This window comes from Acomys russatus, chromosome 25, assembly GCF_903995435.1.
Source record: "Acomys russatus chromosome 25, mAcoRus1.1, whole genome shotgun sequence".
In the NCBI taxonomy this organism is placed as follows: domain Eukaryota; kingdom Metazoa; phylum Chordata; class Mammalia; order Rodentia; family Muridae; genus Acomys; species Acomys russatus.
In genome coordinates, this window is record NC_067161.1 from 9,712,391 (window position 1) to 9,730,323 (window position 17,933).

At 52.1% G+C, this 17,933-nt stretch overlaps 1 protein-coding gene across 2 annotated transcripts in view; it reads left to right on the forward strand.

The window, feature by feature from the left end:
* The window catches only part of LOC127208716 (mitochondrial import inner membrane translocase subunit TIM16), a 64,783-nt gene that overhangs the window by 44,698 nt on the left and 2,152 nt on the right, over positions 1 to 17,933 (forward strand). Inside the window, exons 10-27 of one of the 2 annotated variants that reach the window (XM_051168249.1) lie at positions 2,471 to 2,525; positions 2,863 to 2,920; positions 3,004 to 3,149; positions 3,235 to 3,327; positions 3,468 to 3,599; positions 4,067 to 4,193; positions 4,500 to 4,675; positions 5,108 to 5,216; positions 5,324 to 5,410; positions 5,490 to 5,632; positions 5,902 to 6,006; positions 6,164 to 6,249; positions 7,091 to 7,232; positions 7,319 to 7,408; positions 8,381 to 8,497; positions 8,753 to 8,888; positions 9,519 to 9,610; positions 10,088 to 10,174. In XM_051168249.1, coding sequence (XP_051024206.1) covers positions 2,471 to 2,525; positions 2,863 to 2,920; positions 3,004 to 3,149; positions 3,235 to 3,327; positions 3,468 to 3,599; positions 4,067 to 4,193; positions 4,500 to 4,675; positions 5,108 to 5,216; positions 5,324 to 5,410; positions 5,490 to 5,632; positions 5,902 to 6,006; positions 6,164 to 6,249; positions 7,091 to 7,232; positions 7,319 to 7,408; positions 8,381 to 8,497; positions 8,753 to 8,888; positions 9,519 to 9,610; positions 10,088 to 10,174 — 1,981 coding nt within the window. Of the gene's footprint in view, positions 1 to 2,470; positions 2,526 to 2,862; positions 2,921 to 3,003; positions 3,150 to 3,234; positions 3,328 to 3,467; positions 3,600 to 4,066; positions 4,194 to 4,499; positions 4,676 to 5,107; positions 5,217 to 5,323; positions 5,411 to 5,489; positions 5,633 to 5,901; positions 6,007 to 6,163; positions 6,250 to 7,090; positions 7,233 to 7,318; positions 7,409 to 8,380; positions 8,498 to 8,752; positions 8,889 to 9,518; positions 9,611 to 10,087; positions 10,175 to 13,341; positions 13,487 to 17,933 lie in introns of those variants that run through there. The other variant, XM_051168248.1, reaches the window with a different exon arrangement.

Consider the following 17,933-nt stretch of genomic DNA (forward strand, 5'->3'; position numbering starts at 1 on the left):
CAGAAAGCCCTGAATTCTGTCCTAATTGTTTATTACCTACCAGAGACAGAACTCCTGATTCATGGAGCTGTTTCACCTGGACCTGCCCACCTGAGTCCCGGCCATCACTTTGTTGCCCGGGCCACCACACACTTCACCTTTCCCACCCCTCCAAAGTCCTTAATCCAGGACCTACGCATGTAATGGTCTCGGTGTCTGGAACTCTATCCCCTGTGATGTTTGGCTTTTCCCTAACACTAGGATTGGAGAAACACTCATTCCTCAGAGGCCCAGTCGAGACTGAGTAGTCCTGCCTACTACTGCACAACCTCAGAGAGCCCTGCTTTCCTGTGTTTCGTAACGAGAGCACGTCTGCCTTATATAGCAGGCAGCTGAGTGTCTTGAGGATTGGCATGGGGTCTGTAGCACTCTCCTTTTTTGGGGGGGGAGGCGATGAAACAGGCTTTCTATGTATAGCCTTGGCTGTCCTGATCTCACTCTGTAGACCAGGCTGGCCTGAACTCACAGAGATCCCCCTGCCTCTTCCTCCCAAGTGCTGGGATTAAGGGTAAGTGCCACCATGTCTGGCTTATATAGCACTCTGTTTTATTCACTTGTCCGAGGGCTGAGCACAGGTTAGTTCATCAAGGGAAGGAAGAAATGATTATAAATGAATGAGTAAAGCCAAGTGGAAGCAGCAGGGACTCTAATGTCAACTCCAGTCTTGTAGGGTGACCCTAAGCCACTTACCACCTTTATCCCTTCCTGGCCTTCCACTGGGGCCAGGCTGAGAGAAGGGCAGCAGTGAGGCCAGCTCACCCTGCCATCATAAGTTAATTAGGGCCTGTGTTACTCACAGCTTACCAGCTTAAGGCCCTCCACGAAATTGTGGAGATACTTGGGGCCCCACCCAGCTCTCCACCTACTCCGTGGCTCCTGGCAGAGCACTAGTAGGCAGGGGAGGAGGAGACTGGACAGCTGACACTGTTGGGGGACCACGACAGGGATGGAATACTGTTTGGGACTGTGCCAGAGACCAAGATCAGGAGCAAGTGATAAGTTCTCACAGCCAGGAGTAGTGGCACAAGCCCTTAATCCCAGTACTTGGAAGGCAGAGGCAAGAGGATCAGCCAGGGCTATACAAAGAAAGCCTGTCTCAAAAAATAACCAGAGCCGGGCGTGGTGGCGCACGCCTTTAAGCCCAGCACTCGGGAGGCAGAGGCAGGCGGATTGCTGTGAGTTCGAGGCTAGCCTAGTCTACAAAGTGAGTCCAGGATGGCCAAGGCTACACAGAGAAACCCTGTCTTGAAAAACCAAAAAAAAAAAAAAAAAAAAAAAAAAAAAAAAAAAAGAACCACAACTACAACAGCAGGCAGGGAAACCAGAGTCAACAACGAAGCTTCTGATCTGGGTAGTGATGCTCGCCTTTAATCCCAGCACTCAGGGGGCAGAGGCAAGCGATCAATGTGAGTTCGAGGCCAGCCTGGTCTACAAAGTGAGTCCAGGATGGCCAAGGCTACCCAGAGAAACCCTGTCTTGAAAAACAAAAAAAAAAAAAAAAAAAACCAGAAAGCTCTGGAGCTCTCTTGGATGCCACTCCCCCTGTAGGAGGTCAATGGAAGGTGGTGCTCTTCTTGGGCCTGGGACTTCATGTCAAGGGCCTCCGGGGCCCAGAGAGGGGAGGTGGGAGTTCTTGGCCAGTAAAAAAGTTGGCCTTGCGGGCGTGGTGGTGCCCGCCTTTAATCCCAGCACTCGGGAGGCAGAGGCAGGCGGATCGCTGTGAGTTTGAGGCCAGCCAAGGATACACAGAGAAACCCTGTCTTGAAAAACCAAAAAGACCAACCAAACAAAAAGTTGTCCTTGGACTGACACTGCTGTGGTGTCAGGCTCCCAGCCTGCCCTAACCCTCTCCCTCCCACCATGACCCACAATGTCCTTCCTACTGGCCTCTAGCTTGGGGCATCCCAGGGAAGCCCGGCAGCTTCAGGGGCCTTTTCCCCTATTGCCTCGCTCAGCCGGGTGCAGGGAGTCAGAGTCAGCATGGAGTGCCACCTGAGCCTCTAGGATGTAGGATGACAGAGGAGATGGTACCCCTCTGTCCCTGCAATGGCTAGAGTGGCCTCAACTCTGCCTTGGTTGCACTGGAGGTCAGAGGGTCCCTAGTTGGAGCACCTAACCTCCTTGCCTGTGTGGGTGGCCTAGGCTGGCTGAAGCAATACAGGACGTTATGTATGTATGAGTGCCTAGGCTAGGGCCTGGCCTGAGTCCCCAACGCCCAGGGGCAGTGCGAGCCAGCAGGGGCAGCTGAACAGCTGAACAGCTGGATGAGTGTGGGGTGCTTAGTATATGGGCAGTTACCAGCAGAAGGGATTGAGGATTTGGGGACCAGCTAGATACAGCTAGAAGGACCTTCCAGGTCCGTGATCTGAGGTCATGCAGCCTTCCTGCCAACGTCTCCCTATCATCCATCCCACTGTCCCTCTCTCCCCAGGTCTCTGATACCCCTGCTGGATCCAGACTCTGGGCTGTTGGTCCTGGCAGGAAAGGTGAGCAGAAAGCTGGATCGCCTCACCCCCTGCCCTCCATGTACACTACTCAGAATTTAGGCCCTTGTGCTGTGTTCTTCCTTGCTGTCCCCAAAAGAGCAAGTGAGAACAGTGCAGCCCAGTCCTGTGCTGTCTTCACCTGGGCAACTGAGATGGCATGACCTCTAGGTCATCCTCAGGACAACGACCCCAGGGTTGGTCTGCTCTTAGCATGCCATAAATGCTGATGTAGTTCCCTGGTGCTCACTACATAAAATAATGAGCAAGTGAGGGAAAGTCGGCCACGGTGCAGCTCGGCACCCAGCAGAATCAAGGGCTGGATCTGCACTTGTTTCAGGGTGAAAATCAGCTGTACTGCTACGAGGTGACTCCACAGCAGCCTGCGCTGAGTCCAGGTGAGCTCTTGCCCTCCTTGCCACCCCGCCACTGCCACCGGTTTTCTTCCCTCACTAACTGTCCCCTGTGGTGTCCTTGACAGTGACCCAGTGCATTCTGGAGAGTGTACTGCGAGGGGCAACCCTTGTCCCCCGGCGAGCACTGGCTGTCATGAGTTGTGAGGTGCTCCAAGTCCTGCAGCTGAGTGACACAGCCATCGTACCCATCAGCCACCACGTGCCCCGAAAAGTGAGTGAAAGGGGCCCACCAGGACAAGGGATTGGGGACCTGGAAGATCTTGGGCCTCACTAACTGGCTACCTGTCCCTCACCAGGCTGTGGAGTTCCATGAGGACCTGTTTCCAGATACAGCTGGCTCTGTGCCTGCTTCTGATGCCCACACCTGGTGGGCTGGGGACAACCAACAGGTAGGGCCAAGCTTGCCGCGTGTGCCTCCTCAACAACCCCCGGGGAGCTCCATTTGGTTCTTAATCTCGTGTCTACCCCTCCAAGGGTCCCCTTCACACCTAGCAGCATGTGCCTCCCTCAATGGCCTGCCTGCCCACAGGTACAGAAGGTCAGCCTCAACCCAGCCAACGGGCCCCACCCCAGCTTCATCTCCTCTCTGGTGCCCCCTATGGAGCCACCCCCCAACATGGCCCAGCCTGCAGAGATGCCCAGAGCCGACACAGACCCAAGTGTAAGTACCAAGCCACCTCCCCTCCAGCTAAAGACACACCACAGTGGGGTATTGAAGTGGTCAAGAGGCATGTTCTATTCGCCTGCCAAACCACCTTTATGGTCTCTAGCTGTCAGGCATAACAGAGATGGAGGAGTGTGCATAGTCAAGACCTCAGCATCGTATTCTAAGCTGAGCAGGTGTTAAAGAAGCAGGGCTGTTGTTGAAGTGGTGGCAGCTATAACTCCTGGCACAGCACCCCACAAAACCGGGAGGCATGAGCAGGCACGTCTGTCCCCATGGCTTAAATCTCATTCATTTGCTCCTTTCAACTGCCGCCTGACTCGCACTTCAGCAGGCTCATGCCCAGCCCGTTGTCCTGAAGTTCAGAAGAGCCCAGAGCACTGGCCCAGGAATTGGCCATCTGTCCCCTTTCTGCTTGGTTAGTGCACCCAGGGACCGTTGGCTGACCACATCCTTCTCTCCAGGAGGGCTTCTCTTCCCCTCCTAGCTCACTGATCTCGCCCTCCACGCCATCCAGTGTGGGGCCTTCACTCTCCAGCACCAGCGGCATTGGTACCAGCCCCAGTCAGAGGTCACTTCAGAGTCTGTTGGGTAAGCTACTCGGGGCAGAAGGACCCTGTCTGCCCCCAACCCTAGCCTCGTCCCTCTGTCCACCAACCCTGACGGGAGACCTTCTGTGCACTAAACCAGGCTTGTGCCACTAGGACCATTGGTTTTCAGGCTGTAGAGGAACATGGGCAAGCTTTTTGGATGCACTATGTGTGCCAGCCCCACAGAGGCCCACCTGGGTCCACACCAGGCTCCTCCCAGAGATGAGGGCAGTAGGTGGTCAACACCAGGTGCAGGATGCACAGACACAACATCCTCACACTCATTTGTGTCCCCACCACCCACCAGGCCCCAGCTCTAAATTCCGCCATGCTCAGGGCAGCATCCTCCACCGAGACAGCCACGTCACCAATCTTAAGGGACTCAACCTCACAACACCTGGTGAAAGCGATGGCTTCTGTGCTAATCGGCTGCGGGTGGCTGTTCCCCTGCTCAGCAGTGGTGGGCAGGTAGCTGTGCTTGAGGTAAGGGTCCTGCCCTACCAGAGTTACCCTTTGGGTCCCTGTAGTGGGCAAGACCAGGACACTAAGGGTCTACCCTAACTCACTGGGTTGCGTGAGGCACCTGCCAATGTCACCTCTAAGCACCCCAGCTGCCTTGTGTGGTAGGTGCTGTTACTATCCCCATCTTTCAGATCAGAGTGAAGAAGTTCAGAGAGGTGTAGTGATCTGACCTTGTCACACAGCTTTGTAAGTGGAGCAGAATTCAAACCCAAGCAGCCTGAGCGCCTTCCACCACTCCACGCTGCTATGCCCTCACTTTCTGACACTTTGGGGCTCAGCACAAGTTGGCTAAGGCAGAGGGCTTGGGCCACCCAACAGTGGGGCTGTCTGTTTCCTGAGACTGGCTTTCTTGCCTGGTTCTGATGTGCCTTGGGGTGGGGATTCCTCCCACAGCTACAGAAGCCAGGCCGCCTGCCTGACACAGCATTGCCCACACTGCAGAATGGGACAGCTGTGATGGATCTGGCCTGGGATCCCTTTGACCCACACCGTCTGGCCGTGGGTAAGGAACCTGAGTGCCCAGGATTGAGAGAAAGTTCCAGGCCCTGAGTGGCCGGGGAAGCCAGGTGTCTCTGGCCCTGCAGTACAGAGACATTCCTCTTTCCACAGCTGGGGAGGACGCCCGGATCCGACTGTGGCGAGTGCCCTTTGATGGTCTCACGAATGTTCTCACCACACCGGAGACTGTGCTCACAGGTTAGAAGGCCCTGCCAGATAGAGCCAGTTGAGGCAGTGGCTTCCCAGGGACTCAGCATCACTTCCTGATCCTCTCCAGGCCACACAGAAAAGATTTACTCTCTGCGCTTCCACCCCCTGGCTGCTGACATATTGGCTTCCTCTTCCTATGACCTAACCATTCGCATCTGGGACCTTCAGGCTGGGACTGAGCGCCTGAGGCTGCAGGGCCATCAGGACCAGGTAGGACAGCTACAGTGGCAGGGGCCATCCATGAAAGGAGAGAGGCCACCTCTTTTTGTTTTTTTTTTTTAATTATTTATTTTTAATTTATGTACATTGGTGTCTTGACTTCATATGTGTCTTGTGAGGGTGTCAGGTCCCCTAGAACAGGAGTTACAGACAGGTGTTGAGCTGCATGTGGGTGCTGGGAATTGAACAAGGGTCCTGTGGAAGAGCAGGCAGTGCTCTCCACCCGAGAGGCCGCCTCTTACGCCGTTGTCTGTCTCCAGATTTTTAGCTTGGCCTGGAGTCCAGATGGGCAGCAGCTGGCCACTGTGTGCAAGGATGGGCACGTGCGGGTCTATGAGCCCCGGAGCAGCCCTGTACCCATGCAGGTAAGCACGTAGTCCTGTGGGGGAAAGGTTCATGGTCTATGAGCCTTGGAGCATCTCTGCATCCCTGCAGGTAAGCACCTTCGGGCTAAAGGTGAAAGGTCCCTTCTACCCATTGGGAGGGGTCATTGACTGAGTTTCGTGTGATGTACCGCAACAGGAAGGCCCAGGGCCTGAAGGTGGCCGCGGAGCCCGCGTTGTCTGGGTGTGTGATGGTCGCTGTCTGCTGGTATCTGGCTTTGACAGGTGAGGACTTAGGGACGACCGTCCCCAGGCTTTGTCAGCTATCCGATTTCCCTTTTCCCACGGTCACAACATCTGTCAGGCTTGCAAAAACTGTTCCCACAGCCAGGCGTGGTAGTGTACGCCTTAAGTCCCGGCACAGGCAGGTCTCTTGTGAGTTTGAGGACTGCATAGATAAGGAGTTCGAGGACAGCCAGGACTACAGAATAGAGAAGACTTGTCTCAAAACAAAACAGTAACAAACAAACAAACAAAAAACCTCTCCCACCCCTCAGATCCAGGATCACGCATGGTTAAATGGAAGGATGAGCGACTAAGGGGTCGGTAGATAATATAGATAAGTGGGTCAGTGGACACATGGAATGATGGGTAAGCAGGTGAGTTGGTGAATGATTAGATAGACGAATAGATGGGCAGTTGGCCAGTCGGGTGGGAGGAAATGTTGGACAGGGAATAAGTATTAATGGGATTCGGAAGGTGAGGCCAGGCCCAGGAACCCACATCTAATGGAGACCAGGTAAAGCACAGGGAACATACCCGGCCTGCAGGAGAGGCCTGAGGGGGCAGGGGCTGGGAGGGGGGGTACAGCATCAGGTACTTTGGATGATGGGTTGGGGAGGGCCTCCCAAAGAAGTGATCCTATGACCTAGGTCACTGAAGCCCGAGAAGAAAGGCTGGACACTGTTTCCCCAGCCAGGCCAGTTCTTTGGGCTAGACTCATTTCTCCTGACTGCTGGCCCTGAGGCTTTTCCAGCCCAGAAAGGAGCAGAGTCCCTGTGGGAATTTTTGCCCTACCCCAGGCCTTTTCACCTCTGGATCTTTTCTCCCCCTGACTCTCTGGCAGCCGAAGTGAGCGTCAGCTGCAGTTGTACACAGCTGATGGCCTGGCAGAAGGCCCTTCTGCAGTGCTGGGGCTCGATGTAGCTCCCTCAACCCTGCTTCCCAGCTATGACCCTGACACCGGCCTGGTGCTTCTCACTGGCAAGGTTGGACGCTATGGCCTGACTGGGTGTGGGGCAGGGTCTAGTGTAGCTGGCTGCTTCACTTTCATACCCTACCCTCCGCTCCCCAGGGTGACACCCGTGTGTTCCTGTATGAGGTACTCCCGGAGGCCCCTTTCTTCTTGGAGTGCAACAGCTTCACATCACCTGACCCTCACAAGGTGATGTCATCCTCACTGCTGAACCATCTGTCCCCAAGTTGGACTGCAAGGATCCTATGCCCCCTCGTGGCCATATGTGGAAGTGCAAGAGCCAGTGGGGGGTCAAAGGAGTCTAGAGCCGTGCCCTGTAGCCAGTAAAACTGACTGGAATAGTCTAGGAATTTTGAAAGCTGGCTTATATTCAGCCATTACTAAAAACTAAATATATAAGGTCAAGTTAAATGAACCAGGCATGATGGCACGTACTTGTCATACCAGCACTCTGGAGGCCAAGGTAGGAAGATTGAGTTGAGACCAAGCTAGGTGCTAGAGGGAAACTCTGTCTCAGTCAAGCAAAGAAACCTAAGGAGACAAATTCTGTCCAGTTGCTTGCTTATCTTAACATGGTCTGTACGTGAATTAAACTCTTGCAGAGGACCTGTCCCATGGTAGCATATGGCATGCTTCTCTATTTCTCTTCTCAACTGCTTAAAGTAGTACATGGTAGGACTTTGTCTTCTGTAGAAATAGGCCAATGCTACATGTCTGGTCTTCTGCCATTAAAGGCACTAGTTGTCCCACTGACAGCACACCACTACTGTCTTAGCTACTTTTCTGTTGCTGTGAAGAGAAACTATGACCAAGGCAACATAGATAAGAGCACATTGAATTGTGGGCTTGTGTACTGTTTCAGAGGGTGAGTTTGTGACCATCACAGCAGGGAGGGTGGCAGCAGGTAGAGAGAGAGGGAGAGCTAACCTCAAAGTCCGTTCACCGTGACACACATCTTCCAGCAAGACCACACCTCCTAGTCCTCAGCAAATCTGAGAACCAAGAATTCAAATATATGAGCCTGTGGGGGCCGGTCTCTCTCAAACCACCACAGCTTCCAAAGCACAGGCCATGGTCCTGGCCTAGGTAATTATGCTACCCTAGGATACACTGTAAACCAGGAGCTCTTAGCTCTACCATCTACTTCCTCACTCCCCCTAGGGCTTTATCCTTCTGCCCAAGACTGAGTGTGACATTCGGGAAGTGGAGTTTGCCCGATGCCTGCGGCTACGCCAGACCTCCTTGGAGCCTGTTGCTTTCCGACTGCCCCGAGTCAGGGTGTGTTTGGGTCAAGGATTCAATCTCCTCTTTTTGTGGCTGGTCAGGGACCCAGAAACTTAGGTTCTTATCTGTTCTTTCACCTATACCTCCCCACTATCTGCTTTTTGGGAACATCTGCCTTCATATTCTACTGAAATTCTGCAAAGCATGTGAATGCCAGTGTGTGTGTGTGGGGGGGGGTGTCAGGCCTCAGGGCTTATGTGTCCTGGGTCCCTGGTCAGTGTCTCAGGATAGCCCCTTCCCCCTCTGCAGAAAGAGTTTTTCCAGGATGATGTGTTCCCGGACACAGCTGTGAGCTGGGAGCCAGTACTCGATGCCAAAGCCTGGCTGCAGGGTGCTAATGGACAGCCCCAGCTGCTGAGTTTGCAGCCCCCTGGCATGACCCCAGGTAGAGTAAGGAATAAAATGGGGAGACAACAGGGGAGGGGGATTTGGACAGGGGTGGAAGGAAGGAGCAGAAGGCCCAAGTATAGTCCTTCATTCCTGCTGTCATATCAAGACCTGGCTCTCCTAATGATGCCGGACATGTCTCCAGACCCAGTCTCTGAACCCCTGGAGAGCAAGTTCTGTGGCCTGTGTTTTATCCTAGTACATATGTATATATGCACACACACATACATACACACACACACACACACACACACACACACACACACACACACGATCTATCAAACACTCAACACATGTAGTACTCTTATATACCCTGGTACCCTGGTACTTTGGGCAAGCCTTGTGAACAGGGACTTAACACTTGTTAATGGCCAGGTGTGGTGGTGCATGCCTTTAATCCCAGAACTCGGGAGGCAGAGGCAGGCAGATCACTGTGAGTTCGAGGTCAGCCTGGTCTACAAAGTGAGTCCAGAACAGTCAAGGCTAACACAGAAAAACCCTGTTCGAAAAAGCAAACAAACAAACAAAATACTTGTTAATGCTACTTCTTTGATCTCTGCCAAAGAATCACTTGGGGAGTTGATTCTAAACAGGGCCTTCTTTGATGACTGTCCTTGCTTCACCCCAGTGAGCCAAGCTCCCCGTGAAGCCCCTGCCCGAAGAGCCCCATCATCAGCACAGTACTTGGAAGAGAAGTCTGACCAACAAAAGAAGGAAGAGGTGGGCCTTGAGGAGGGCTTGCTATTCGATGTAGGTGGAGTCCTCCGTGTGCTTGGTTACCTGCCGGGTCACCAGCCCCAACCCAGATGGCAAGGCAAACCATGTGTCACACTTGTCTCCACATCAGACTGTGGGGAGGGGCCACACCCAGGCCTGCATTGCTGCCCACAGGGCACAGGAAGCAGGGAGGGCAACTCCAACCCAGCCAGAGTTAAAGATTGGAGACCTAGGCCCATGGTGATCATGGTGTTCAGTTGAGCCTCTGAGGCAGTGCAGACAGCAGTTCCTGTGTCAGGTACCACAGGCTACATGCTCTTGTCTCTGACCCCGTTTTGCTGTGTTTTTACAATGAAATCCCATCAACTTAGTTCCAACTGAAACGGCTCTTTTTAGCATTGTTGGGATTAAAACTGGAGTTTTAAGTTCTTTAGGTCAGAAAGTCATTTCCTTTAGTGCCTCTCTTGCCTGTTTTCACAGCTGCTGAATGCCATGGTGGCAAAGCTGGGGAACCGGGAAGACCCACTGCCCCAGGATTCCTTTGAAGGAGTGGATGAAGACGAGTGGGTGAGTGACACTTGGACCCAGCCTCCTTAGCCAACAACACTGCCCCTCCAGAACCATTGGCATATAGCCTAACTTCCCAGGCCCTCTTTTTTTATTTTTTATTTTTGAGATTTATTATTTATATAGTATTCTACCCACATGTGTGCCCGCACACTAGAAGAGGGCACCAGATCTCATTGTAGATGGTTGTGAGCCACTGTGTGGTTGCCGGGAATTGAACTCAGGACCTTTGGAAGAGCAGACAGTGTTCTTAACCTCTGAACCATCTCTCCAGCCCCCTCCCAGGCCCTCTTAACTCCTACTTCCTGGTTTCTCACCACAGGACTAGGACCAGGCACCCCTAAACGCTAGCCTCAGCTGCCACTGCCACCTCTTAGAACTACCTGTGCCCCCTCCACACCTTACATCTCTGCAAACTGGACAGTGCTGTTCTGGCGCTGGCAGACACATCCAGCTGAAGGCCTGGGTTTCCTGCAGGCCTCAGGTACTTGCACTGCTACTGGGCCCACTGCAACACCAGGGACTGTTTCCTCCTCTGCCTGCTGGGGCCACCTGTCTCTCTTCAGCTGCCTGTTAGCATGTGACACCATGGGTGGGAGGTGGATGTGAGTAGCATGTGTGGGCCAGCTCTGGATGCCCTGTCTCTCCTTGTGTTCGTCCTGGGTTCATCTAACATCTTCGGTTACTACATGCCAACCATCTTGCCTACTGCACCAGCTCCAGTCCCGGACCCTGGGGGCTGGTCCCCCACCAGGCTGTTGGGAGCAGCTTTCTTCTCACGGGCCTAGGACCATTTGCCCTGCTTTTCCTGACTTGAGGTCAGGAGAAAGGGTCTCATGGAGCTAACAGCCTCTTTACAGTGATGTGAACCCACAACAGCCAGCCTATACACGCTCTGGGTGTTTTCAGCAATTAAACTTTTCTAAGCTGTCTGCCTCTTGTGCTGCTCTGCTCTCTGGGAATCTAGAGAAAGAAGGAGGCAGGAATGTGAGTGAAGGCGCTTTGGTTCTGGCTCCTCTTCAGACTAGTCTTCCTTTGCTGTGTTTCCTTTGTAATGAACAGGAGAGATGTAGCTGCAGTTGACTATAGCTTTGCTGTACTAAGGAGCCACACAAAGCATAGGAAAGCAAAGTGAGGGAAATGACCAGAACTGGCTTGGGTGCAGGGGCAAGCAGGGTGGCAGGGCCCGAGGAGGAGATGCGTGTTCTTTTCTTTTTGTTTTGTTTTGTTTGTTTGTTTTGAGACAGGGTTTCTCTGTGTAGCCTTGATTGTCCTGGACTCACTTTGTAGACCAGGCTGGCCTTGAACTCACAGGGATCCACCTGCCTCTGCCTCCCGAGAGCTGGGATTAAAGACCTGCGCTGCCACACCCAGCTGGGATGTTTATTCTTTGAAAATGAAGACTAAGATCTGAAGGAGCCAAGAGCAAGCAAAAGGAAGTTAAGCTGTGTACCCAGGGAAGAGAGAATCTGGAGAGCTAGAGGAAAGGAAGGAAGGATGGGCAGTGGTTAGCACTCTGTGGGTCATGACCCCCTTGGGAGAGTCGAATGACCCTTTCACAGGATGCCCAAGACCATCAGAAGACACAGATATTAACATTACAGCTCATGACAGTAGCAAAACTACAGTTAGGAAGTAACAGCAAAAATAATCTTATGGGCGCTGGAGAGATGGCTCAGCGGTTAAGAGCACTGGCTGCTCTTCCAAAGGTCATGAGTTCAATTCCCAGCAACCACATGGTGGCTCACAACCATCTCTTCTGGCCTGCAGGCGGAATGCTGTATACATAATAAATAAATAAATCTTAAAAAAAAAAAAAAAAGAAAGAAAGAAAAGAATCTTATGGTTGGGGTCACCACAACAGGATGAACTGTATAAAGGGTTGCAGCATTAGGAAGGTTGAAGGAATCTGACTTAAATCCATTCTCCAAACATTTATAAGTGTGCATTGCATGCCAGATGGCTTCCAGGTGCTGATAGCAAAGGGTAAAGACATGAATGTGCTGCACACTGGGGGCCCATACTCTGAGAAGTGGGAAGGCATACCAATGCATAATAAAGGTAAAAAGAAGAGTTGTGTGATAGAGCAATGGTTCTCAACCTTCCTAATGCTGTGGCCCTTTATAGTATAGTTCCTCATGTTGTCGTGACCCCCAACCATAAAGTTAACTTTGGTCGTTACATTATAACTGTAATGGTGCTACCTAATGAATCCCAATGTAAACGCTTTTGGAGCTAGAAGTTGAGAACCACAGGCTGAGAAGTGCTTCGTAGAGGATGAGAGCTTGGGGGTGGGGGCAGAGGGAAGAAAAGGAAAAAAAACAACAAACGATTGGAGCATAAAGGAATAAGCTAGTGACAAAAGACCACATGTAGTTCTGATTCTATGGAACGTTCAGAACAAACCCACAGACACAAAATGCAAATGAGTAGTGTCCAGGCTAGGGACAGGACCACCGGGTCGGGATGTTCTGAACCGGATGGTGCTGATGGCAGAACGGAATTGTGTGCTGCAGAAGGTGGAGCTGTTTGGTGCTGAATGTTGGGTGACACACAGACCAGACAAGGCCTTATGAGGACTTGAACGCTTTGCAAGCCAAGCAGAGACGCTTAAATAGAAACCAAACCTGGCAACATGATCACCTTCAACATAAAGATTCCAGAATCAGCCAAGCAGTGGTGGCGCACGCCTTTAATCCCAGCCCTTGGGCAGCAGAGACAGGTGGATCTCTGTGAGTTCGAGGCCAGCCTGGTCTACAAAGCGAGTCCAGGACAGCCAAGGCTACACAGAGACGCCCTGTCTTGAAAAACAAAAACAAAAATCAGAACAACAGAAAATAAAGTGTTTAAAGTACACCTTCGTCCTTCTAAATCTTCGTGCTCACTTTGTAGACCAGGCTGGCCTTGAATTTACAGAGCCTCCGAAGTGTGGGATTAAAGGCATTTGCCACCACGCCCGCCTGCCCCCTAGTTTTCTTAAATATTCCAGAGAATTTGACATCCAACACTATATTACTTTGGCTTATTTCATGTCATGGCTTCTTCTAAAATGATTGGGGGAATTGAAGGGAAGAAACAACTTCTCGCACCAGGCCCAAGGCCACCCAACTGCACCCTGTCTGGGGCTGCCCATCGCCCGCCCTATCCTCAGATCCCGAGTCAGGCTCCGCCCACATTACTGTGCCGCCAGGGCCACGCCCCCTGGAAACGCGTCGCGGCCTCGCGCACGCGCCCTGCGGTCTCCCTTGACCTCTGACCCACCACCGGGTCGGGAAGCGGCACCCGTTCCCCTGAGGTGGAGCGGCCGCCATGGTGAGGCCCGGAATGGGGGTGTTCGGGAAGGGAGGTCGAGTCAGAGGTTGGCGGGCCCGGATGCCACGAGCCGCCCGCGGACCGCACAGGAAGCAGGGTCCGTGGCGCGGCGCGGTGTCTCAGGTCGTTGGCGACCCTGGCCGCTCTGACCGCGGGTCGGAGAACCGAGGCCCGGTTGGCGTGCCGCGGCGTCCGCGAGCCGCTGTGGGCAGTGGAGGAGGGGCATTCGGGGTGGGCCGGCTCCTAGGGGCGATGTCAGTGACGTCGCTTGGTTTTTAGTCCCGCGTTTGACAGTTGGCTCGTCCTCGAAAGTGGTAGACCTGGAAGACTGAGCGTCTGCGGCATTCCATTGGCACCTAGAACTTGCCTGCAGGTTCTTGAGGTTTGCCCCTAAGTGATTGGAAGGCGGTTGGGTTGGGGGACCCTGTCTGTCTGTCTGTCTGTCTGTCAGTCTGATACTGGGTAGCCTTGACCTGCCTGGAACGCCCTATGTAGTAGACCAGGCTGGCTTTAAACTCAGTGAGATGCGTTTGCCTCTGCTTCCCGATCCCCATTAGAAATGTGCGCCACCACACCCGGCTGGAGAGCCTCCTGTTTAATAATGGGAAGGTAGCAGTTAACTGCTTACAGTTGCGATGCCTAGAGCCTAGGCTTTGTGTAGTCTGTCATTTAATCCTTCGCCGCCGCCGTCTCCCTTCTACACTTAAGGGATCTGGAGCTCAGAGACCTTGACTTTCTAGGCTTGTCTTTCCTGCAGGAATCAGAGGCTGGTTTTGACCCCAGCTTTGTTCACATTCTGAGACTACACATTTGCCACCACATTATTCTTGCCTTGTAATTAGATCACCGCCATTTAGTGAGAGGACCCGTGCTGCTTCCTCATGGAATTGGGTCCTTACCGTGCATCCTCCACATTGAATTTAAACCTCTCTCAGCTGGTGGCTTACACTTGGGAGGTTGAGGCAGGAAGATTAGGAGTTCGTGAGTTCCAGGGCCACCTGCACACTTTAGTAACGAGGGCTGAGGGTGCACAGAGCTCATTGTTATAATGCTTGCCCGCCACAGGGGAGGCCTTAGGTTCAATCCCCAGTAATACTGCTAAAAGAGGAAAAGAAAGTAGTGCTGGAAGGTAGAAGTGGGAGGAGCTAGGAGATTCTCACCTGGAAGTCAGGTTATAGTGTAGTTTGAGGTTTTGGGTTGGCGTACTGTTTTGCATTGTACCTCGTGCCAGTCTCAGACTCCAGGCCAGCATGAGGTCTTCCTGCTTCAGAACTTCAGAACTACTAGATGCCGGTGTGCTCTGCCACTGCCATGCCTTGGCAACGCTGAGTCTCGGCAGTGTCTAGCTAGGAAGGAGGACATTCCTAGTGAAGGGACTCACAACAGTGAGAAGGACAAAGCATAAGGAAGCATGGGCTTCCAGAACGGCGTGGCCACTGTGGAAGGAGAGGGCGGGGGAGCAGCCACCAGAACCTCTCCTCAGCTCTGGAGGCATATGGACTCCCTGCCTGGGGAGTGGGGAGTATGAGGCTGCAGCTTTGGCCACGCAGAGCTACGAGTGTCTTGGTGGAAGTGTTGGTCCCTGGACTGTCCTGCTCGTTCAAGTATGTAATGGGTACCAGCTGTGCAGGCCTCTGGGGACCCAGAAACACTGTCATAAATGCCACTGTGTAGTCCTGACCTTCCTCCTGCCTAGCTATGACACCAGGAACTATTTGCAGGGTCCTAGTGATGTCCTGAGTTCCTTCCTGTGGTTGTCAGTCTTGCTTTACACCCAGGCCCTTCCACTGTACTGGGAGAACAGTGAATACAGACCTGAAAGCTGGGCCCCTCCTGATGCACGGCCATGACTTAAGCATCGTTTTTGGGACTGCTGCCCACAAACCTTGTCTGAGGTCCTTTGTGCCATATTGCTTCCCAGTTGGGAAAGGTTGTGTGTTGCTAGCGGTGGGTTTCAGAGTTGGAGGCCTGTGGCTGTGACTCCTGCCTTCAGCTCCTGCTGGGCCTGAAGCTGCTCACCACAGTGAGCTAGTTGTTCTTGGCTTGAGATCCTGAGGCCTGTCAGTGAGATAGTTGTTTGGGGCCTTCTTGGAGGGGCTTTGATAGTAGCTGTTTGAAAACCCTTGCAGTAGGTTGGGCTTGGTGGTGCACACCTTTAATCTTAGCACTTGGGAGGCAGAGGCAGGCGGATCGCTGTGAGTTCAAGGCCAGCCTGGTCTACAAAGTGAGTCCAGGACCGCCAAGGCTACACAGAAACCCTGTCTCAAAAAATAAACAAAAACAAAAACAAAACAAAAAAAGAAGAAGAAAGAAAGAAAAGAAAAGAAAACCCTTGGAGTGGGCTGTAGGTAGAGCTCTGTACTCCAGAAATCTCCAGCTGTGAACAACAGGACTGCTAGACCATTAACAGCAAGCAGGGTCTGGTCTGGGAGCAAAGCCAGCTGTTGCTCTGACTCTACGACCCTGCTGTCTGTCCACTGGATTTTGTATTGATTGCCTCCCAGGGCCTCACACCCTTCCTGAAGGGAATATAGTATTCTCTCCATTTTGCAGCTTAAAATGAGTAATTTGTCCAAGGCTACAAAGCTAGTGAGAGGCAAAGGTGGGGTCTGTGGAGGGCAGTCTTGGCCTAGCTCCTTCCCATTCATTGCTGCTTGCTGCACAGCTCCCAGAGGACAACTATGCTTTGTAGATTTTACCTCGACTGCAAGAAACTCTGAGAGGCAGGTGGATCTCTGTGAGTTCAAGGCCAGCCTGGTCTACAAAGTGAGTCCAGGGCAGCCAAGGCTACACAGAGAAACCCTGTCTGGAAAAACCAAAAACAAAAAAGAAGAAGAAACTCTGGGTTTGTTGTTTTGTTTTTGATTGCTTGGTTGGTTTTCTTGTTTTAACAAACAGGACTTCTTATATAATGCTAGCTAGCCTGGAATTTACTCTGTAGACGAAGGTGACCTTGAACTTGTGGCTGTCCTCCTGCCTCTGCCTCCAGAATACTGGGATTAAGGCATGAGACACCAGGCTTGCACTTCCTGGCCATTGACACATTTTTATTTATTTATTGTTTTAGAGACAGGGTTTCTCTGTGTAGCCCTGGCTGTATTGGACTTGCTTTGTAGACCAAGCTGGCCTCTAACTTAGAGATCCATCCCAGAGTGCTGGAAATACAGGCATCCGCCACCACGCCCAGTGAAAATTTTTTCTTTCCGTGACAGGGTTTCTCTGTATTTGCCCTAGTGACAAATTTTTATGAAAAAATAATAATACATAGAAACCAATACTTGCTAATCACTTGCCATGTCATTTAGGCTCTGTGCCAGGCATGTTATTCACACTTGTCAGGAAACTGAGGCACTTGAGAGTTGAGAATTTGATCAGGGTCAGAAGGCTGGGATGGGTACAGGAGTTAATAGGCCTGCATAAATGCTGTATCACTCTAGGAACACCTCTGCAGAAACATGGGCAGGTGGCTGGTGAGCCTCTGCAGGCCAGTTTTGCCTTCCCTAATAGCTTCTAGGCCTTCTGGCTAAAACCAAGCGCACTCCTGCTTTCTCTGCAGCACTGTACTCTAGACGCTGGTACAACAGGCCACTTGCCTCTTTGGCTTAAAGTGTGCAGGGGTGGGGGCAGTTTTCCAGTTATAGCCTCAGTTTTGCTTTGTTTCTGTCATAGAGACCTTTCTGGGTTTCTATGTAGATCTGGCCATCTTGGAACTTTCTAGATCAGGGTCTGTCCTTGAACTCAGATCCAGCTGAGGATATTCCCAGGGTATCCAATCTCAGACTTACCTCCTTCACTTGTGGCTCACTGACATGGTTCCACCTGCACCTTAGGACCCAGCCTAGGAGAAATACTATCTTCTCCTTAGAACCTCTACTCCATATCTGACTATTCCCTCAATAAACTCCACTGCTGATCAAGTCTTAGGCTCCCTAGGGCCTCCGTGTGACTTTGATTTATGTAGTGTTAGGACCTGAGTAGCCATGCCCTGCTGGAGTTGGTTTTTCTTGGACAGTGGCTGTCTAGCCTGCTTTGAAAACAGGGATTGAGTCCTGTGTGTCTTTGTCCAAAACTATATTAATTGAATAGATCTGTGAACCCCATAGCTTAACAGATGACCACATTCTTCCAGTTGCTGGGTTCCTCCTGCCTTGCTGTGTTCATTATCTGAATTCCTTGTGAGCACTTAGCTAACATTCTAAGTAGACCCTTAACCTTCCCCATTTTTGTTCCTTTGTATAGTGTGTGTGTGTGTGTGTGTGCTTTTTGCCACTCCACCTTTTCCCCTTGAGATAGGGCTCTCTCTGAACTGGAACACTTCGTTCTGGCTAGGTAGTAGGCAGGAAGACCCAGTGGTCCTCTTGTCTCCACCGTACTTAATGTTTGAACAGCAGGTATACACAGGACAGGACCATACCTGGCTTATATATAGATACTGGGATCTCAACTC